Below are 18,342 nucleotides of genomic sequence, written 5' to 3' on the forward strand. Positions count from 1 at the left end.
CAAATGCAGTAGTCAGTCAAGACCTTTCTTCAAAATGTCTAAACAGTGCTTGAAAGTCCTGGGATAGAGCAGGTAACATGCTATACAAGTAAGTAGGGAATACAAAATGTTCAGAATCAATACAGTATCACAGACCGAATGCAGTTTCATATCAGAAGAATGTACAACATTGAATAAAGTTTTACAATGTAATTGATATACCTATGACTGACACACATTTTTTGCGGAGCAGTCTTGTATATTTATATGGGCCATTCTAAGTAAAAAGGGCGTTTAATGCATGTGCGTAAAGTGTTTTTAGCAAATTAGCCTGTGCAGTCTGCACAGGCTACTCAGGGACAACACTGTCTGTGTAAACTTGATTTTTTGCTAAGAGAGACTTTCTTTAAACGAAAAATACCATAAAAGCGGAAAGTGTCGTCCCTGATTAGCCTTTGCGGAATGAACAGGCTAATCTGGGATGACACTTTACACACATGCATTATACTCTTTTTCACAGAGCAAGGCCCGAGCAAAGTATGTAAATCTGGACAGGAATTACATCCCAACACCCAAATTTAGATATAACTTAGGGTGAAACTTTTAGAGGCATATAAACCACAAACAGACATGTTTTGCCTACCACATAGTTCTTTCCAAAAACAAATAACAAGCGAAAACATATGCAAATTATATACTGCTGTGCCGCACCATTAGTTAAGTGCAAATCTTACTAGTACTGTTAGCTTAATGTACAACATCTAAGATAAAACATCCCATTTGTGAACTTTTACCCATCACCAAACAAAAATGTATCGAAATGTATCAATCAATTTCTAATAAATGTTGTGTTCATAAACTTCAAATGTTTATCAAAAGGTTTTAAAGGGACATGTATACAGGATGTGTCAAAATGGCAACTTTCTAATTGAATAACGATAACAATCAGGGAGCGAAATAACACTAAGGATGTTAACTCATACTTGAAATTCAGTTGTGTTCATTAATAACATGTATCAACATATGAATAAGAAAACAAATGCAAAGCGCTACAAACGCGAAATGATTGCATAATTTCAAAGGATTCTGCTATTTTCATTCATATTGTTACACTTTGATCACTAGTATAAAGTATAAAACAAGGGACAAAATTGTCACAAAACCAGGTTTTCATTGTGAAAAAAAAATATGATAAAGGGAGAAAACTCAAACTGAACTTTTGAAATGACCAAAAAAAATTAACCCCCTTTGTAATTTTTTTTTTTTAAATCTATTTTTAGTCGTGGCGACCTTGACATTGGAGATATTGACGTGATTCTTTTGTGGGACACACCGTCCCATGATGGTGAACAAATGTGCCAAATGATTTTAAAATCTCACAATGAATGACATAGTTATGGCCAGGACAAGCTCATTTATGGCCATTTTTGACCTTTGAACTCAAAGTGTGACCTTGACCTTGGAGATATCGACGTAATTATTTCGCGCGACACACCGTCCAATGATGGTGAACAAATGTGCCAAATGATTTTAAAATCTGACGATGAACGACATAGTTATGGCTCGGACAAGCTCATTTATGGCCATTTTTGACCTTTGAACTCAAAGTGTGACCTTGACCTTGGAGATATCGACGTAATTATTTCGCGCGACACACCGTCCAATGATGGTGAACAAATGTGCCAAATGATTTTAAAATCTGACAATGAACGACATAGTTATGGCCCGGACAAGCTTATTCCGCCAGCCCGCCAGCCCGCCAGCCAGCCAGCCCGCCAGCCAGCCAGCCCGCCCGCATTCGCCAATCTAATAACCAGTTTTTTCCTTCGGAAAACCTGGTTAATGACTGCACGTTCATAACAGTCCTGATGGCTGACTTGTTTAGGAAATAGCTATTTTATTGAAGGACAAAGGTTCAAGTCTACAGCGGAGATAAACTTTCTTTCTTTAATTCTATTTTTGTCATTATAATGGGGCTCTACAATTCCCTGATTAATACATAGCATTTACTGACATACTTAAATAAAGGCTTCAATCTGTAATCAACTCCATTTAAGGTTAATTTGGTTAAATCAAGTTAATTCAAAAACATTTTTATTGTCTTAAGTATATCAACAGATTAAAAAAATATTTTTATAGGAAAACAATTGAGACTTTTAACAATGCTAAAGCAAATCTGTTAAATAAAAAATCAGTTGAAAAACAGAAATTCCAAAAATAACATCACACTATTTTTAAATATATATGTAAATGTTTTTTCCTTAAAAAAAGTATTCATGATCATTAAATTAAAACCACTGCCATGTAACTGAATATTTCCCAAATTGCACATATTTCACCAGAAAAAACATAAAATCCACATATAAACAAGGGCCACATTGGCCCTGAATCGCTCACCTGAACAAATTTAATAGCCTTAGGCCCAATGGTAATTGACAAGAAACAAATTTTCTTGAACAAATTTTTAGGGGAGCCTTTATGGATCAGCCTTGTAAAAAAAATTGAAAATCCGACGAGCCCTTTCTGACAAGAAGATTTTTTAAGGTATTGACCATATATGGGCATGGCGGCCAGCTTGGTTATGTGACCAAATTTATTTTTAACAATATTTTTTTTTCGTGACGTAGGAATGCTCCACATGAAATTTGGTTGAAATTGGCTCAATGGTTTAGGAGAATATGATCTGCTCAGGTACCCTAAAAACTTAAACATTGAGATAAAAGGAATTTTTGCTTGTTTTGAAGAGATTCCTCCTTTTTCTCAAAATTGACAAGATATCATCGACTAAACAGGCAACCCATGTTTGCATAAGGATAAATCCTTTTACCAATCAACATATTTTGGACTGAACAATTTCTCAATTTCCCACGATGATTCAACCCTACCAGAGCAATTTCCTAAGCAATAATCACCTCCCATTTTAAAGGAAAAATAATTTATCATCAACAAAACTACAGCATTAATTGATTTCTGGCAGTTAACCCTTTTCAAATTGAAAGAGGTTGCAGACGACAAATTAAATTATAATGGAATAAGAAGAAACTGATTTAATAGGGTAGGAAGCATTGTGATGAAAGGAGAAAATGCTAATTTCAGCAATTTCTCCTTTTATTTCAATGATTTCCACAGTCACAAACATTTGCAGAAAGAATTAACTGTTCTGGGTTAAGGGTTTATGTGGTCTGCAGCAAAGCCATCAGAAGAGAATCGTGTCAGAGAAACCTGGCCTGTAGCCAGCAAATCCTTTACTCTAATAGCACTATTAATTGGAAAAAAGAGTACACTATAATTATTTCTAAATCTGCCATCTCAAGGAGATAATTCTGGACTTAATGTTCCGATGTTGCTCATTTTCGACAGGGCTCAAGTTTTCATTGATATGAAGACACTGAGCAAGTTTGGAAAGAATTGGATAAAAAATTTGGACTTTATTGCATAAACACCATTTTCTCAATTCAAGGGGAGGTAATTCTGTACTTCATGGACCAATAATGCTCATTTTTTGTAGGGTTCGTGTCCTCATTGATATAAAGACACTGTGCAAATTTGGAAAGGATCGGACAAAAAATGTGGAAGATTTTTGAAAGTTTTCACAAAATAGGCAAAAACGAATAAACATGCAAAGTTCAACCAGCTCCTGCGGCCATGTTTTCTGACGAATCAAATTTCTTTGAACAACTTTTTCAGGGGAGCCTTCAAAGGTCATCCCTGTGAATTTTTTTCAAAATCTGATGAGCGATTTCTGACAAGAAGATTTTTTAAGGTTTTTACCATATATGGTCATGGCGGCCATCTTGGTTATGTGATCAAATTTTTTTTAACAATTCTTTTGTCCCATGACCTAGGGATGCTCCTCATGAAATTAAGTTGAAATTGGCTCAATGGTTTAGTAGAAGAAGATGTTTACAAGTTGTTTACAGACAGACAGACAGACAGACAGACAGACGGACGGACGGACGGACGGACGCCGAACGGTGAGTGATCACAATAGCTCACCCCGAGCTATCGCTCAGGTGAGCTAAAAACAATAAATGGATTAAACAATTACGATAAAACTTTCACAATTATATTGTTCAGTAAATTAAGAGACTCAAAAAAATATATAAATATCAAAAAGCAAAGGAATAGTGAGTTTATAATAAAACAATCAGTGAAACTCCACGCCTATGTATCAAAACTTACGATGTTATTGTAATTTTGTAGTGGTACAGATGGCGCTTGGCGTTTATTCCCTGGCAACGAAAGTCGACTCTACAACATGCAAAACAACAACCGCTCGTAGCTATGGCAAACCACCAGACAACACAAGGCGACAGACAGACAGATGTAGCTCTAGGTTAAAAAGACAGATAAAAGAATATACTCACCCCCAAAAATACTAACTTATTTAAACAAAACAGTCTCATATACATGTAATTGTCATATAAACGTGGTAATAAAGACAATTACTGGTCATTAAAAAGATGTGAGGCTTAATACAAAAATGGTAGGACATGATGTTCAAGTGCAGTTAAAGTACCATGTTTGGATCATGATCAGTAACAGTTACACAGTCATACTAGATCGTAAGTATTATTGGTTGCTGAATGGTTGAATAAAGTGACTATTTATGTAAATTAAATAATAGTTTTAAGTCAATGATTGTAGAAATCCATAAAAATAGGACAAAGAAGTGCGTTCACAATCTAAGTCATAAACCCCAAGAACTGTTTGGACTCAAAAGTATATATTCCCCTTTGGGTGGAAAAACAGACAAGTTTCAGTTATTTATTGACAAACATAAATTTCACACAAGAGCAAAGATATAAAGAGCAATAATTCCATAAATATCATGTCTTTTATAACAAGGGCTGTTTGTAAAACATGCAGGCCCCCAATATGGGCTGTCCGTTGTAGTGGCAGCCATTGTGTGAATACGATTTTTGTCACTGTGACCTTGACCTTTGACCTAGTGACCTGAAAATCAATAGGGGACATCTGCGGGTCACGATCAATGTACCTATGAAGTGTCATGATCCTAGGCAAAAGCGTTCTTGAGTTATCATCCGAAAATCATTTTACTATTTCGGGTCACCGTGACCTTGACCTTTGACCTTGTGACCTCAAAATCAAATAGGGGTAATCTGCAAGTCATGATCAATCTACTTATGAAGTTTCATGATCCTAGGCGTATGCGTTCTTGAGTTATCATCCGAAAACCATTTTACTATTTCGGGTCAGCGTGACCTTGACCTTTGACCTAGTGACCTAAAAATCAATAGGGGTCATCTGCGAGTCATGATCAATCTACCCATGAAGTTTCATGATCCTAGGCGTATGCGTTCTTGAGTTATCATTCAAAAACCATTTTACTATTTCTGGTCACCGTGACCTTGACCTTTGACCTAGTGACCTCAAAATCAATAGGGGTCATCTGCCAGTCATGATCAATGTACCTATACAGTTACATGATCCTAGGCCCAAGCATTCTTGAGTTATTGTCTGACAACCACCTGGTGGACGGACAGACCGACCGACAGACCAACTGACATGAGCAAAGCAATATACCCCCTCTTCTTCGAAGGGGGGCATAATAATGTTTCATCTGATTATTATTTGCAGATGACTTTTATAAAAATATTGTACTCTTAAATGCAATTGAAAGCATAACAGGTAAAGATAAATTACATAAGTAAGTCATAAGATAAAGATACATGCAAATGCAGGTTTATTGTACATAGAAATTTACTTTTACTTTGTGCATGTTGCATTCAATCTATATTTAAATTCACTTATTCCTTTGTTGTTATAATTTAATTAGAACTGTACCTCACGCCCTTGTGACCTTAAAAATGCATGAAATCTGAACATGCACAATCTCAAAACATAAGAACCATTGAATGAAAGTTTAAATGCTGTATGTTTAAAATTTTAGATGAATATCTTCGGAGAAGTCTGTGTCTGCTGACAAACTGACAGACAGATGAACATGCTGATTCAAGTATAACCCCTTTGAAAACCACCTTTGTAGAGAGCGTGTAACAGTAACAATCATTACAGCAAACATTTCGTCCATATAAAGTCCGTACCGTGAATGTGCCTTCTCTCATTGGATTTTTCTTGTCATCATTCCAGCCAGCCCTCCTACCAGACACATTGTCGCTGGATACGTGCCATTGTGCACCAGCTGTGAAGGCGTCCCTGCTTGGCCTGATGGTCTCCTGACCCTGGGAAGGTTTCTTGGCAGGCATTTCTACTGCTTTAAAAGTCTTAGAAACTCGCTGCGCAAAAGCTAAAGAAGTTAAAAGAAGATTTAGGAATGTGAAATACATTATTTTCAGAGACAACACCCAATTCTGATTGTTCTGTTGTTTTTTTAAATTTGTTTAACTTTATTTTTACTAAATGGTGTGGAAAGTATGGGCTAAATAAACAGTCTTTTTGAAACCACGTCATAATTTAGAATCACAGAGCAACTTTCTACAATGCAGATGCCTAGGTGAATAGTATAGTTTGCATTTTCAAACAAAATTCAACCTCACGATGTCATACAGAAAAATTTCAACAAAATGTGATTTTTTTCCCAGAAATTCAATTTATCTACTGGCCATGAATCAACATCAAATATTAACTTAGCTGGGCAGTAAAAAGACATATTGAAGATATAAAAAGATTCTGTTACCTGCAATTTTTTTCAACACACGATTCTTTGAGGGGTCCTTATTACCTGGTTGAGGTCTACTACAAAGAAACAACATACGTTAAGCATCATTATAGTTACTTTTCCAAGAATCTAAACTTTTGCGACATTTTCAACATACATGGCATATGTATCGAAAGGATTGCCTCGGTTTTGCAAGTTCTGTCCCAGCATCCCTCTGAGATTCCATTTGTCCGTATCAACATAAATAAATAATTACACAATGCAGTCTGTACAGTTAATACCTGTATCAGTCCTAATTAAAATAATACCCATTAAATATGTGTCAAAGTCAAGTTGAAATGATACCCTGCAAGCAATTGTTTTGCCTATAAGTGTACTCCACATTTTGTTATCCCCACGCTTTTTGAAAAAAAGGTGGGGATATTGTGGTGATCTCCGCCGTCCGTCCGTCCGTCCGTCTGTCCGTCCGTCTGTCCGTCCGTCTGTCCGTCCGTCCTGGCCACTATCTCCTCCTACACTAAAAGCACTAGAACCTTGAAATTTACACACATGGTAGCTATGAGCATATGTGCGACGGTGCACTATTTGGAATTTTGATCTGACCCCTGGGTCAAAAGTTATAGGGGTTGGGGTGGGGCCGCGTCAGAAATTATCACTCATTTTTTTAGGTTATTTTACATTTACTTCTTTATTTCTACACCGATTCACTTCAAATTGATACTGGACCTCACGTATGACAATACGGTCAATCTCAACCATGCATGGCCCCATTCCCAACCCTGGGGCGCCCCGCCCACATAGGCCACACCCACCAAAAATTTCCATTTACTATAATTTTTTCATTTCTACACGGATTCACTTCAAATTGATACTGAACTTTTGTTATGACATTAGGGTCAATCTCAACTATGCATGGCCCCAATCCCAACCCTGGGGCGCCCGCCCACATAGGCCACACCCACCAAAAAAATCCATTTACTATAAAAAAAAATTAGGTTATTTTACATTAACTTCTTCATTTCTACACTGATTCACTTCAAATTGATACTGAACCTCTCTTATGACAAAACGGTCAAACTCAACTATGCATGGCCCCGTTGCCAACCCTGGGGCGCCACGCCCACATAGACCACACCCGCCCAAAATTGACTTTTACTATAATTTCTTCATTAATACACTGATTCACTTCAAATTGATACTGAACCTCTCTTATGACAATACGGTCAATCTCAACTATGCATGGCCCCATTACCAACCCTGGGGCACCCCGCCCACATAGGCCACACCCTCCCAAAATTGCCTTTTACTATAACTTCTTTATTTTTACACCCATTCACTTCTTATTGATACTGAACTTCTCTTATGACAATACAGTCAATCTCAACTATGCATGGCCCCATGATCAACCCTGGGGCGCCCTTGGGTCAAACATGCGGCGTGGGGATACGCGTCGGCCTCTGCCGCGCCATTTCTAGTGTTCTTTTTGCAATAACGAAACATTCATTATTTATCAGATACAACTATAATGCGCTCCAGATTTATGCAATGCGCATCTGTAATAAAGGCATTAAGTTGCCTTTGTGTAATGTAACCCACAAAAGAGGGTGTGATTGAGTGTTCTCCCTTGTGAATGGGTTTGGCAATCGTACAACTGTGTTTATATCAGTATATTTAGTGATATTACTTGGATTTCTTGATTATTTTATATTTCACAAATATTTTTTTTTTAAATAAAAATTATTTATAAAGTATTTTTATGCTTTTGATTAAAATTTAAAATGCAATTGACTGGCAATTCTAATGAAAAGTCTACCATTTAAATTACCAGATCTATAAGTTTTTGCTTTTTTTGGCAGAAAAACAATTGTATTGGCAATCTTAAAGTGTCCCGCTCAACAGGCAAACATTCTGACTAATAGTGCATTGTCTGGTTTTGGCCTGCAATAATTATGGCATTTATATTTGAACCTTATTTTAAAAAATAGTTGGAGGATGTCCAGGAAAAGTAGCAGTGTCAATGTTACATTCTTTTGTTTGATTAACACTCATTGACGTGTAAAGCAATCTTTAGATAACAGACTTTATAAAGTTTGGATGAAAACTGTTGGCCAAAATGACTTTGCTTTAAAAAAAACAATGTAAGCAATAGTACCATTACATAACAGTGTTTTTTTTAAATGCAATTTTGGGGCCGATATTTGGCCCCATTCCCCTCAAACAATAGTATATATTTTTCCCCTTTTTTGTAGAAAAAATCCCCTCCAGAAGTAAAAAAAACAAAAAAAATAAATATTTTTTAATTTTTTTTTTTTTTAGAAAGAACTGTCTAATGATACATATATCTCGGATTTATTTCATAAACAACTAACAAAGTATATAAATATAATATTAATATGATTTTGAATTATCATAAAGAATTAAATTAGTCTTTCCCAAATCAGTGGTCACTTTTCACATCAATTTCATTTTTCCCCAAAATGGCCAGGAAAAGGCCTGATGTACCTATATTGAGTCGATATTTGTTGATAAAAATATTCCAATTTGCTCCATTTTATTGATAAAAAATGCTCAAATTTGCCATTTTATCGATTAAAAAAATTCCAATTAGACTCAAATTGGCTAGGAAAACTGAGACTGTGCATGACGGCTGAACTGTCTGAAACTAATGTTGAAACAATCATTGATATATATTTAAGAAAAAGGACAGAGACATTCAGCTGTGACTATTGCATTCATACATACATGTGTATTCATATAATAAATATCATTACATATAAAAGAGTGAATTTGTAATTTTCCCCTTTTCCTAAAAAACGACGTGTTTTTCCCTTTTGGAAGGGCCCCGCCACCATTCCCATATAGGTGAAGAAAAAAACACTGCATAAAAGTCCCTGTGTTGATGAGATCAGCCTTCACACATGGCTAGCATATAATAAGTTAACATTCTCAACAATATTGGTAAAGATTTAAAAAAATCAACTCAGAATGAGGAACAGTTAAACCAGCTCATTTTATATAATTCAGAGTTTGCTGCTTATCTGACATACAAAATTTAAAGAGTTTTGTGAACATAGTTCAACTGTTAGGCAGTGAAAACATCTATACCATTAATTCCATGAAAAACATTTTTATTTTACTTTTTAATTTTGTTATGAAGTATCATTTGGTAAATGAGTTATTTTAACAAGATAGTTATATTGAGTGCATAAATCTGTCACCCTAAAATAATATTCAAATTTGGCATGTAATGACTGAGTTGAAAGTGATACTGTTGCATAACCTATTTATAAGATACACTAATTCCCAACTCCACACACACTTTGTATCTTATTAGCCCGACTGTTTTCGGAGAAAACCCGAGGTATTGTCGTAGCCAGCTCGTCGTGTCCGCCGTCGTGTCCGTCGTCGTCCGCTAAAACCTGAACATTTTGTTAAGGTTTTGAACATTGCTTCTAAACTAAAAGTGCTTCCACCTACAACATTGAAACTTCATATGTAGCTGCACCTTGATGAGTTCTACACACCACACCCATTTTTGGGTCACTAGGTCAAAGGTCAAGGTCACTTGTTCTTGCTCTTGTTTAACTTATAGGTGTGAAGCTTTCTTCCGTTATTGACAAAAACATTTTTAGGAAATCATGTTCTAAAAGGAGCAACATTAACATATCATGGAGTGTACCAATATTTTCATTTGAGCTGTTTCAATTATAATGTTTCAACTATATCTGAACTAACATGATTAGACTACTCATAGCTTTTCTTGAGTTTATCCTCCTGAAATATCAGATTTTAAGGGAATTAATGCCCTAAAACCATATAATCCAAATTTTCTGGTAGAGTAACTGTGTCCTTAGTCAAAGTTTCAATTTTTTAAATATTGCATGTATTTAACAAGAGCACCGCAATTTTCCAAGTATAAAAAGGGCACATAATTCTGTCAAAATGCACGCCAGAGTTATCTAACTTTGCCTGCCCATTCCCCTCATGATAGTAAGTAAGTGTACCAAGTTTGAATTCAATAGCTTTGATGCTTTATGAGAAAAGTGGACCTAAACACAAAACTTAACCAAATTTTTAATTTTCTAAGTATAAAAAGGGCACATAATTCTGTCAAAATGCAGGCCAGAGTTATCTAACTTTGCCTGCCCAGTCCCCTCATGATAGTAAGCAAGTGTACAAAGTTTGAATTCAATAGCTTTGATACTTTATGAGAAAAGTGGACCTAAACACAAAACTTAACCGGACGCCGACGCCAACGCTGACGCCGACGCCAAGGTGATGACAATAGCTCATAATTTTTTTTTAAAAAAATAGATGAGCTAAAAATGAGATTTATAATAAAACTTTACAAACAAAGGCATTTTATAAATACCTGGAGTCCACTTTCAATTTCTGTGATGTGCTGTCTTTCTCATTGGATACAGACCATTTATTTTCATGTTCCTTTCCAAGAACATTATGACCTGTAAACAAATGGTCATGTAAGCCACAACACTTCTTACAGAAGAACTTGTCACACGTTTCACAGTAAACCTCAGCATTCATCACAGTGCTCTTGTCTTTGCAGGCACTACCATTACATAAATATTCAGGAACGAAATCAGAACCCTCCTCAATAGAAGACTGAGAAAATGATGCCATTTTGTAGTGTATTAGTAAAACGCAAACTGCAATTTGTATTTGCAAGTAAAAATACTCAATGTATCTCTGTCAATATAGCAACCTATTCCACAAACACAGAGGTTGATTTAAAGTTTACCTTTTTTAAAAAGGTGTTTAACTTAACAGGAACAAATCCGATAAACAGCTAAGAGTGCTATGATCTCTGTACTAATGTGCAGCCCAATTTTGTGTTACCAGTAAACAGTGTAACTATTTTAACTGACTACCACATGATTATGAAACCAGTAAATAGCCAATCAATATTCACTGAACTATCACGTGGGCATTGGGGAGGTGTTAGGTTTCCTAAAACTGTACTGTCACACAGACTATTTTACATTGAATAACATTTCATGCATGTTCTTTGGTTAAATAGTTTGCAAATTTAATTCACAATTGATCACAGAATTCAAAGGGGAACTTAATTGACACTTATTGACACTTAATGTGGTACATTACTTTATAAAATAAGTCCATCTTTGATAAAGTATGCATTAAATTGTTGCTTAATTGACACTGAATGTCTTGTTTTTGTTATTGCTTATATAACATTGATTTTTATCAAACTAAAACATTATCCCAGGAACACTAAATAGCAGCAGGAAAATCCAAGGCAGTAATGAAATATGAATAAAGCTTTGCTTACAGTATGCATATCAACAACAGAACTTAAGGGTAGTAAAAGTCTTATTGAAGAAAGCTATCTTTGTATAATTGAGTTAGAGTCCCGTGTGTAAGATCAATTTTGTTTGGGACAATATACATACCATATTTTATTAAACAAGTTCAGGAATTTTGTTAGTAATGAGCCTTTGGCGAGCCTTTGGCGAGCTTACTAACAAATATCCTGGATGAGTTAAATAAAACATGGTATGAAATGACAAAGAGTGTCAGATCTTTTTTATCACATGCTTTAAAATGAGGAAATTAAATAAATATTTACGCAAACATAATGATGAATCCAGAATGTTGTTTACATTTCGTGACGTCATTTGACGTTGCAATGTCATTTCAGCAAAATAACAAAAGGCGATTGGTCAATCGAACGAAAACTTAGCCAATGAAAACGCTTAAAAATGTGACACTTTTTCTGTTTATAGTCATCACTGTCCTAGTAACGCCAGATGCATGGTCACGGGCGAAATACATTTAAGACAACAATGGCGTACATTCGACCATATCTGGCGGTCAAGATAGCGTTAATTATACACGAACTGCTTATAAAAAAACTTTATATAAACAGGTTAAATAAGCCTAAATAGTAAGAAATAATTGAACGACCAGAAAGTGATAGACATTGTTATAACCCGTTTATATTTATATTTTTTATGGTTATGAGTTTATGTCAAAGTGATGGATAACGCTGTTTACTCCCTAAAACAAGTGGGTCAACGCCAAGGTTACCATTTTTGTATAAAACGGACCGAGCCGAGCCTTTGTGGTAGCGCACAGTATACTTCCCAATTTATGGCTTCACGGGAAAGTGCTTGAGACAGACATTTGTTTTTCTGGACAGATTATATTTTGTGTTGGAGTATCTCGTTTATTTCTTTACTGATTATTTCTTGTCTCGATTTCTTAAAGAAGAATTATATACTAATAAGAATAAAATAGGTTTACAGTACAATATATACACGAACATTGAAATTGAATAAAAGTTGTTATATGCTAGAAAAAGACTTGTTGCCTTATTTTGCAAACTGATGAGTAATTTACCAACCTGGGACATTTAAGTCAAAACAAAAAATTATACAACGGGACTTAAAACGAACTTTAAGAACCAATAGATAACATAAGGACAGAAGTACCACAGAAGTGCCACAAAAAGTATGTATACATTTGTAAGATAAAAATATTCCTAATGGTTATATTACATGGGGAACAGGGTATGGCATGTGATTAATAATTTTTCTTAACAAGTTCATTAATATAACATTTTTAATAGATAAACATCAGCAAAGATTAATTCAGCCAAAACTGTACAGAAACAAACATTCTCAACCCATTTAAAAACATGAGAACCTTTATAAGTTGTGTCATGGTGGAGTTTTAAAAAGCATTTTGATGAGTTTTTCCTGTGTGACAAGAAAATTTCCAAAGCCCTAATGATAGGAGGTGGCGCCAATGCAGGATGTATCAATTTACAGTCGTATCACAACGACATAATCACATGCCGTACATTTGATAGATAATGTATTTTGTTATATTTAATTTTTTTTCAACGTTCAAACGAAGGATCAAAACTTTACAGAACATAAATACATTCTATAATAAATAATATGTAGTATTTAGCTCGGTTGTTTTGGGAGGAAACCCGAGGTATTGTCATAGCCAGCTCGTTGTGTCGTTCCGCCGTAGGCGTCGTGCTCAAACCTTAACATTGGCCTCTAAAATGAAAGTGCTTCCACCTACAACTTTGAAACTTCATATGTAGCTGCACCTTGATGATTTCTACACGCCACACCCATTTTTGGGTCACTAGGTCAAGGGTCAAGGTCAATGTGACCTCTAAAAAAAATCTTCTGACAAGCTTTCATTTATTCAAAACTGCGACCGCAGCCGAGCATTGGCACCCGTTTTGCGGTGCTCTTGTTTAAATATATAAGTGATCAACTCAATTAAGATGTCACCAACGTGAATAAAACCAGGACTTTTTTTCCTTCTTTGAGACAGTCCGTGGACGGACATTTCACAATTTTGTCACGGACAATCACAAATCTAACATGGCCGATAATTTACAACAGACATTTCAATATGATGCAAGTATTGCTGAATGGGTCAAGTTTCCCACGGGTACTAATTCCCCTTACCCTGGGTACTTTGAAGTATACATCACAGTACACCGATTTTCAAATGATACTTTTAGGTACCCCTGCATACTTACAGGTACCCCATCTTTCCTAATAAAAAAATCATACCCAAAATTTTTCGTACAGAATTTTTTTCGTACCCAGTTTTTTTTTGTGATCACAGAAAAAATATATTTTCACTCGTGGCTGGGCCACCAGTGAAAATATCATTTTCTATGATCACTCGTGAATTAAAATCGATATTCCACCAAATCCAAAAAATATCCTCTATTTTATGCAAATTTAAGTTCTAGTTAGCAGTTGTTGGCCCCTATTACCAGGTGACTGTTACACTCAGATGTTATATGTAATTATTTGTGTTGGGGGACTGAGGGCCTGAGGGAGACCAAAACCAATCTAGACTAAGGGCTATAGCCACATGGCCACTATACTCAGGTGACTGCAGTCAGTTAGGACTGTGAACAAATAAAATTTTCAACTACATCTTTAATTGACCAGCTTTAAATTAAAATTTAATTTTGAGACAATCCAGAATAATTCACTGCATGCCACATCCCAGGCTGCATATGTTTTGAACTTTTGAGGTTTGACCTCCGAGCATTTCCTTTTCCTTAAACATAGCCAGCCGCCTTCTTATTACCATTAGGCAAAGCAATTGTTTTTTAAAATTGCTCATTGAAAGGTAAAGTCATTGGAAGCAATTCCATATTTTCACAACAATTCATGCATTTTGAACTTTTACTTCAGTATTTAACATTGACTAAAAATTAGCCATGTGCATAGGACAAACATACTTCAAGAATGCACTTGTCCTGCAGGATGAGTGCCTTACAATTTTCACTTATCCTGCAAACAAATGCAATTGTTCTTCAAATAGGTGTGAAATACACATTGCAAGGGGCTAATATACAGTTTTCTATATCACTGCTGATGTTGTTTTCTAAGAGTACTCATGCAAACTGATAGTGGTTCTTGGGTAAAACATGCCGTCTTATTAAGGTTTACATATTTCCCAATGATTTCAGTGCATGAATGGACTAAATCAATGACAGATGGACATAGTGATTCTTATATTCAACCCTACCTTCTGAAAGTGGGGGTATCCTTATGATCTTTAACAATAACAATTAAAATTGTCTTAAATCAAATAATTAAATGTGTGAATGTTTTATTTGATTGTCTATCTTCTATCAGTTTGAAATATCATACAACTTTGCATTCCACAATAAAGATTTGCACCACCAAATCTATCAAGATGTTCAAAATCACCGTATAATGAGCATTTGGCTTCTTATCAAATCACAGACAATGTGCCATACATGATATGGCGTGCAATCACACAAGTATTATTCACAACATTTATGTCAGAATATCTAGTTGATCATTAATGAACAAGTCCAATTATGCAGCAGGTCATTTTAAATTATATCAACTTCCAACCCAATCCATTCATTACCTTTATGTGAATAAATGTTTAATCAAACAATGCCAATTAGGATAGGGATAACCCTTGACCAGCCTTTTGAATTGTTGTAACGATAGTATCCCAAAAAAGCGTGTGCTTAATTAAATCTGTTTTACCATAAAGCTTTTGGGTATTTTATGAGGTCATTTTTTACACAATGAAATTCACTGCAGAGGGTATTTATTTTATCTCAAATCTTTCAGTTCCTATTGAGGTCTACATATTTGTTTCTATTAGCGTAATTGGTTGTCATACTTAAGAACTTGCTCATGGCGTACCATTTGTACTGCTTCAATTGTTTCAAAAGAAATGGTCAAAGTGCAACAGTTTTCTGCAACTGTGTGCCAAAGATATATCAAAGAGAAGTATGTTAATAGACCTCTGGGGGTGCTTTTGTTAGCTTACAACTGGTTTCGGTTTCACATTCCACAATAAAATCATTATAACAGTATTGTTAGCTTACAACTGGTTTCACATTCCACAATAAAATCATTATAACAGTTTCATGGAATATGGTCTATTCTTTTTAAACACTTCGTAACTGTATACCATTTATTGATTACTTTTTGTATAGTTCCCTGAACAAAAGCAAGTATTTCATGCCAAATATCTGAGTGTTACCCTTTTTGGTTTTTAAGATATTATGCCCCCCTTCGAAGAGCATATTGCTTTGCACATGTCGGTCTGTCTGTCGGTCTGACGGTCGGTCCGTCCACCAGGTGGTTTCTGGATGATAACTCAAAAACGCTTGGGTCTAGGATCATGAAACTTTATAGGTACATTGATCATGACTTGCAGATGACCCCTAATGATTTTGAGGTCACTAGGTCAAAGGTCAAGGTCACCGTGACCCGAAATTGTAAAATGGTTTCCGGATGATAACTCAAGAACGCTAATGGCTACGATCATGAAACTTCATAGGTACATTGATCATGACTCCCAGATGACCCCTATTGATTTTGAGGTCACTAGGTCAAAGGTCAAGGTCATGGTGACCCGAAATAGTAAAATAGTTTTCTGATGATAACTCAAGAACGCTTATGCCTAGGATCATGAAACTACATAGGTACATTGATCATAACTCGCAGATGACCCCTATCGATTTTGAGGTCACTAGGTCAAAAGTCAAGTTCACGGTGACCCGTATTAGTAAAATGGTTTCCGGATGATAACTAAAGAACGCTTATTCCTAGGATCATGAAACTTGATAGGTAGATTGATCATGACTCGCAGATGACCCCTATTGATTTTCAGGTCACTAGGTCAAAGGTCAAGGTCATGGTGACCCAAAATAGTAAAATGGTTTCCGGATGATAACTCAAGAACGCTTATGACTAGGATCATGAAACTTCATAGGTACATTGATCATGACTGGCAGATGACCCCTATTGATTTTCAGGTCACTAGGTCAAAGGTCAAGGTCACAGTGACAAAAACATATTCACAAAACGGCTGTCACTTCAACGGAGAGCCCATATGGGGGCCATGCATGTTTTACAAACAGCCCTTGTTTTTCAGGTTTTTCTCTACAAGTATGTTGTACATTTTGTTGACTGTACAAAAATATATGGAGTATTATACTTGGATTGACATCTAGAAACATATACTTTTTTGGGATAAAAACTCCATAACTCCACTGCGACATGGCCTATACAAAATGTTTGACATAAACTGACAGTTAGTCAAGTCTTCAAGTTCTGTTATGAGATCATTTTAACAGTCCATGTCCCAATTTGTCCCAACATGCAAACTTAATTATATAGTTATAAAACAGCTCTTTGACTAATAATGTGTCATGCCGACCACTAAATCATATGTCAAAGCATCTCTACATGTTGTGATCTTGGCAGAACATACTGCCACATCGCCATAAATAGTGAAATTAAGTAGATGTCATCATTATTATTGTTTTTTATTATTGTCAGTTATACATTTGAAAGTTATTAAAAAGTTCGAACCTGGATTGCCCTTCTCTTCACATTTACAACCAAACTACAATTATAATACGATCGCCGAAAATACATATCAAATCCCTTTGACCTTAATGTTTATAAACATCCTTAAGTTCCATCCAAGTAACTACAGTACAGCCAACGCGGCACAAACATAATCCGAAGCTACGCCACGGCCAGATTATTAGTACGCGGCGGCCGAATCGTGTGTTGACGCGGCGTATCGCCGTGGCACTCGGCATCGATCCGCGCAACGACACCTAGTCTGTATTAACCTCGCGTACTTTCGCGGAGTAAATCCGCCGCATACGTACACGGCGGATCGAGTGCAAAGATATCCACCTACATGTACATACATGTATGTGTAGCGTAGAAACCAAGATTTACGCTGGTTTCATAATTATTATTTTCAAGTTTTAATAAGCGAGATGACACGTTATGCGCTTTAACAAATTATCGTTGAATTAATTATGCGCAACTGTTAATGTTTCGTTCGATTATCAAATTATCATTATTAAATTTGTAATCTGAAACACACTTCCGAATTTTAATGCTAACGCGACCTTTGGCAAATTCTAGCGTCAAATAAACAGTGCTAAAATATCCTTTGTTTCATAAAAAGCGCACGAAAATTATGCAGACATGTAGACCGTTGTTTGGAAAGTTTGGGTGTATTTTGTGTTGTATAAATACATGAACATCACGTCAGGCGTAAATCGCGTGTTCAGTGGAAAAAAAACGCCCCGATTAGACGTTATTTCATCATCTCTTTAAATAGTAACAAATGCCAAAATGTATTTGATACTTAAGGAAATATGGAGAATGTTTGTG

The 18,342-nt window shown here is 35.7% G+C and overlaps 1 protein-coding gene and 1 long non-coding RNA gene across 2 annotated transcripts in view; both read right to left on the reverse strand.

Annotated features, from left to right (window-relative positions):
• Positions 1 to 11,783, reverse strand: part of LOC127844646 (mediator of RNA polymerase II transcription subunit 12-like) — a 28,988-nt gene extending 17,205 nt beyond the window's left edge. The window contains exons 1-4 of the mRNA XM_052375425.1: positions 10,995 to 11,783; positions 6,641 to 6,699; positions 6,048 to 6,250; positions 4,162 to 4,230 (exon numbers count right to left, since the gene is read on the reverse strand). Coding sequence (XP_052231385.1) covers positions 4,162 to 4,230; positions 6,048 to 6,250; positions 6,641 to 6,699; positions 10,995 to 11,263 — 600 coding nt within the window. The 5' untranslated portion in view covers positions 11,264 to 11,783. The remainder of the gene's footprint in view (positions 1 to 4,161; positions 4,231 to 6,047; positions 6,251 to 6,640; positions 6,700 to 10,994) is intronic.
• On the reverse strand, positions 7,038 to 8,055 carry LOC127874413 (uncharacterized). The gene is made up of 2 exons (XR_008046880.1): positions 7,827 to 8,055; positions 7,038 to 7,675 (listed from the first exon to the last, which is right to left on the reverse strand). It is a non-coding gene; the product is annotated as an uncharacterized LOC127874413 (long non-coding RNA).
• Positions 11,784 to 18,342: the final 6,559 nt, after the last annotated feature.

Source organism: Dreissena polymorpha, chromosome 1 (assembly GCF_020536995.1).
Source record: "Dreissena polymorpha isolate Duluth1 chromosome 1, UMN_Dpol_1.0, whole genome shotgun sequence".
Taxonomy (NCBI): domain Eukaryota; kingdom Metazoa; phylum Mollusca; class Bivalvia; order Myida; family Dreissenidae; genus Dreissena; species Dreissena polymorpha.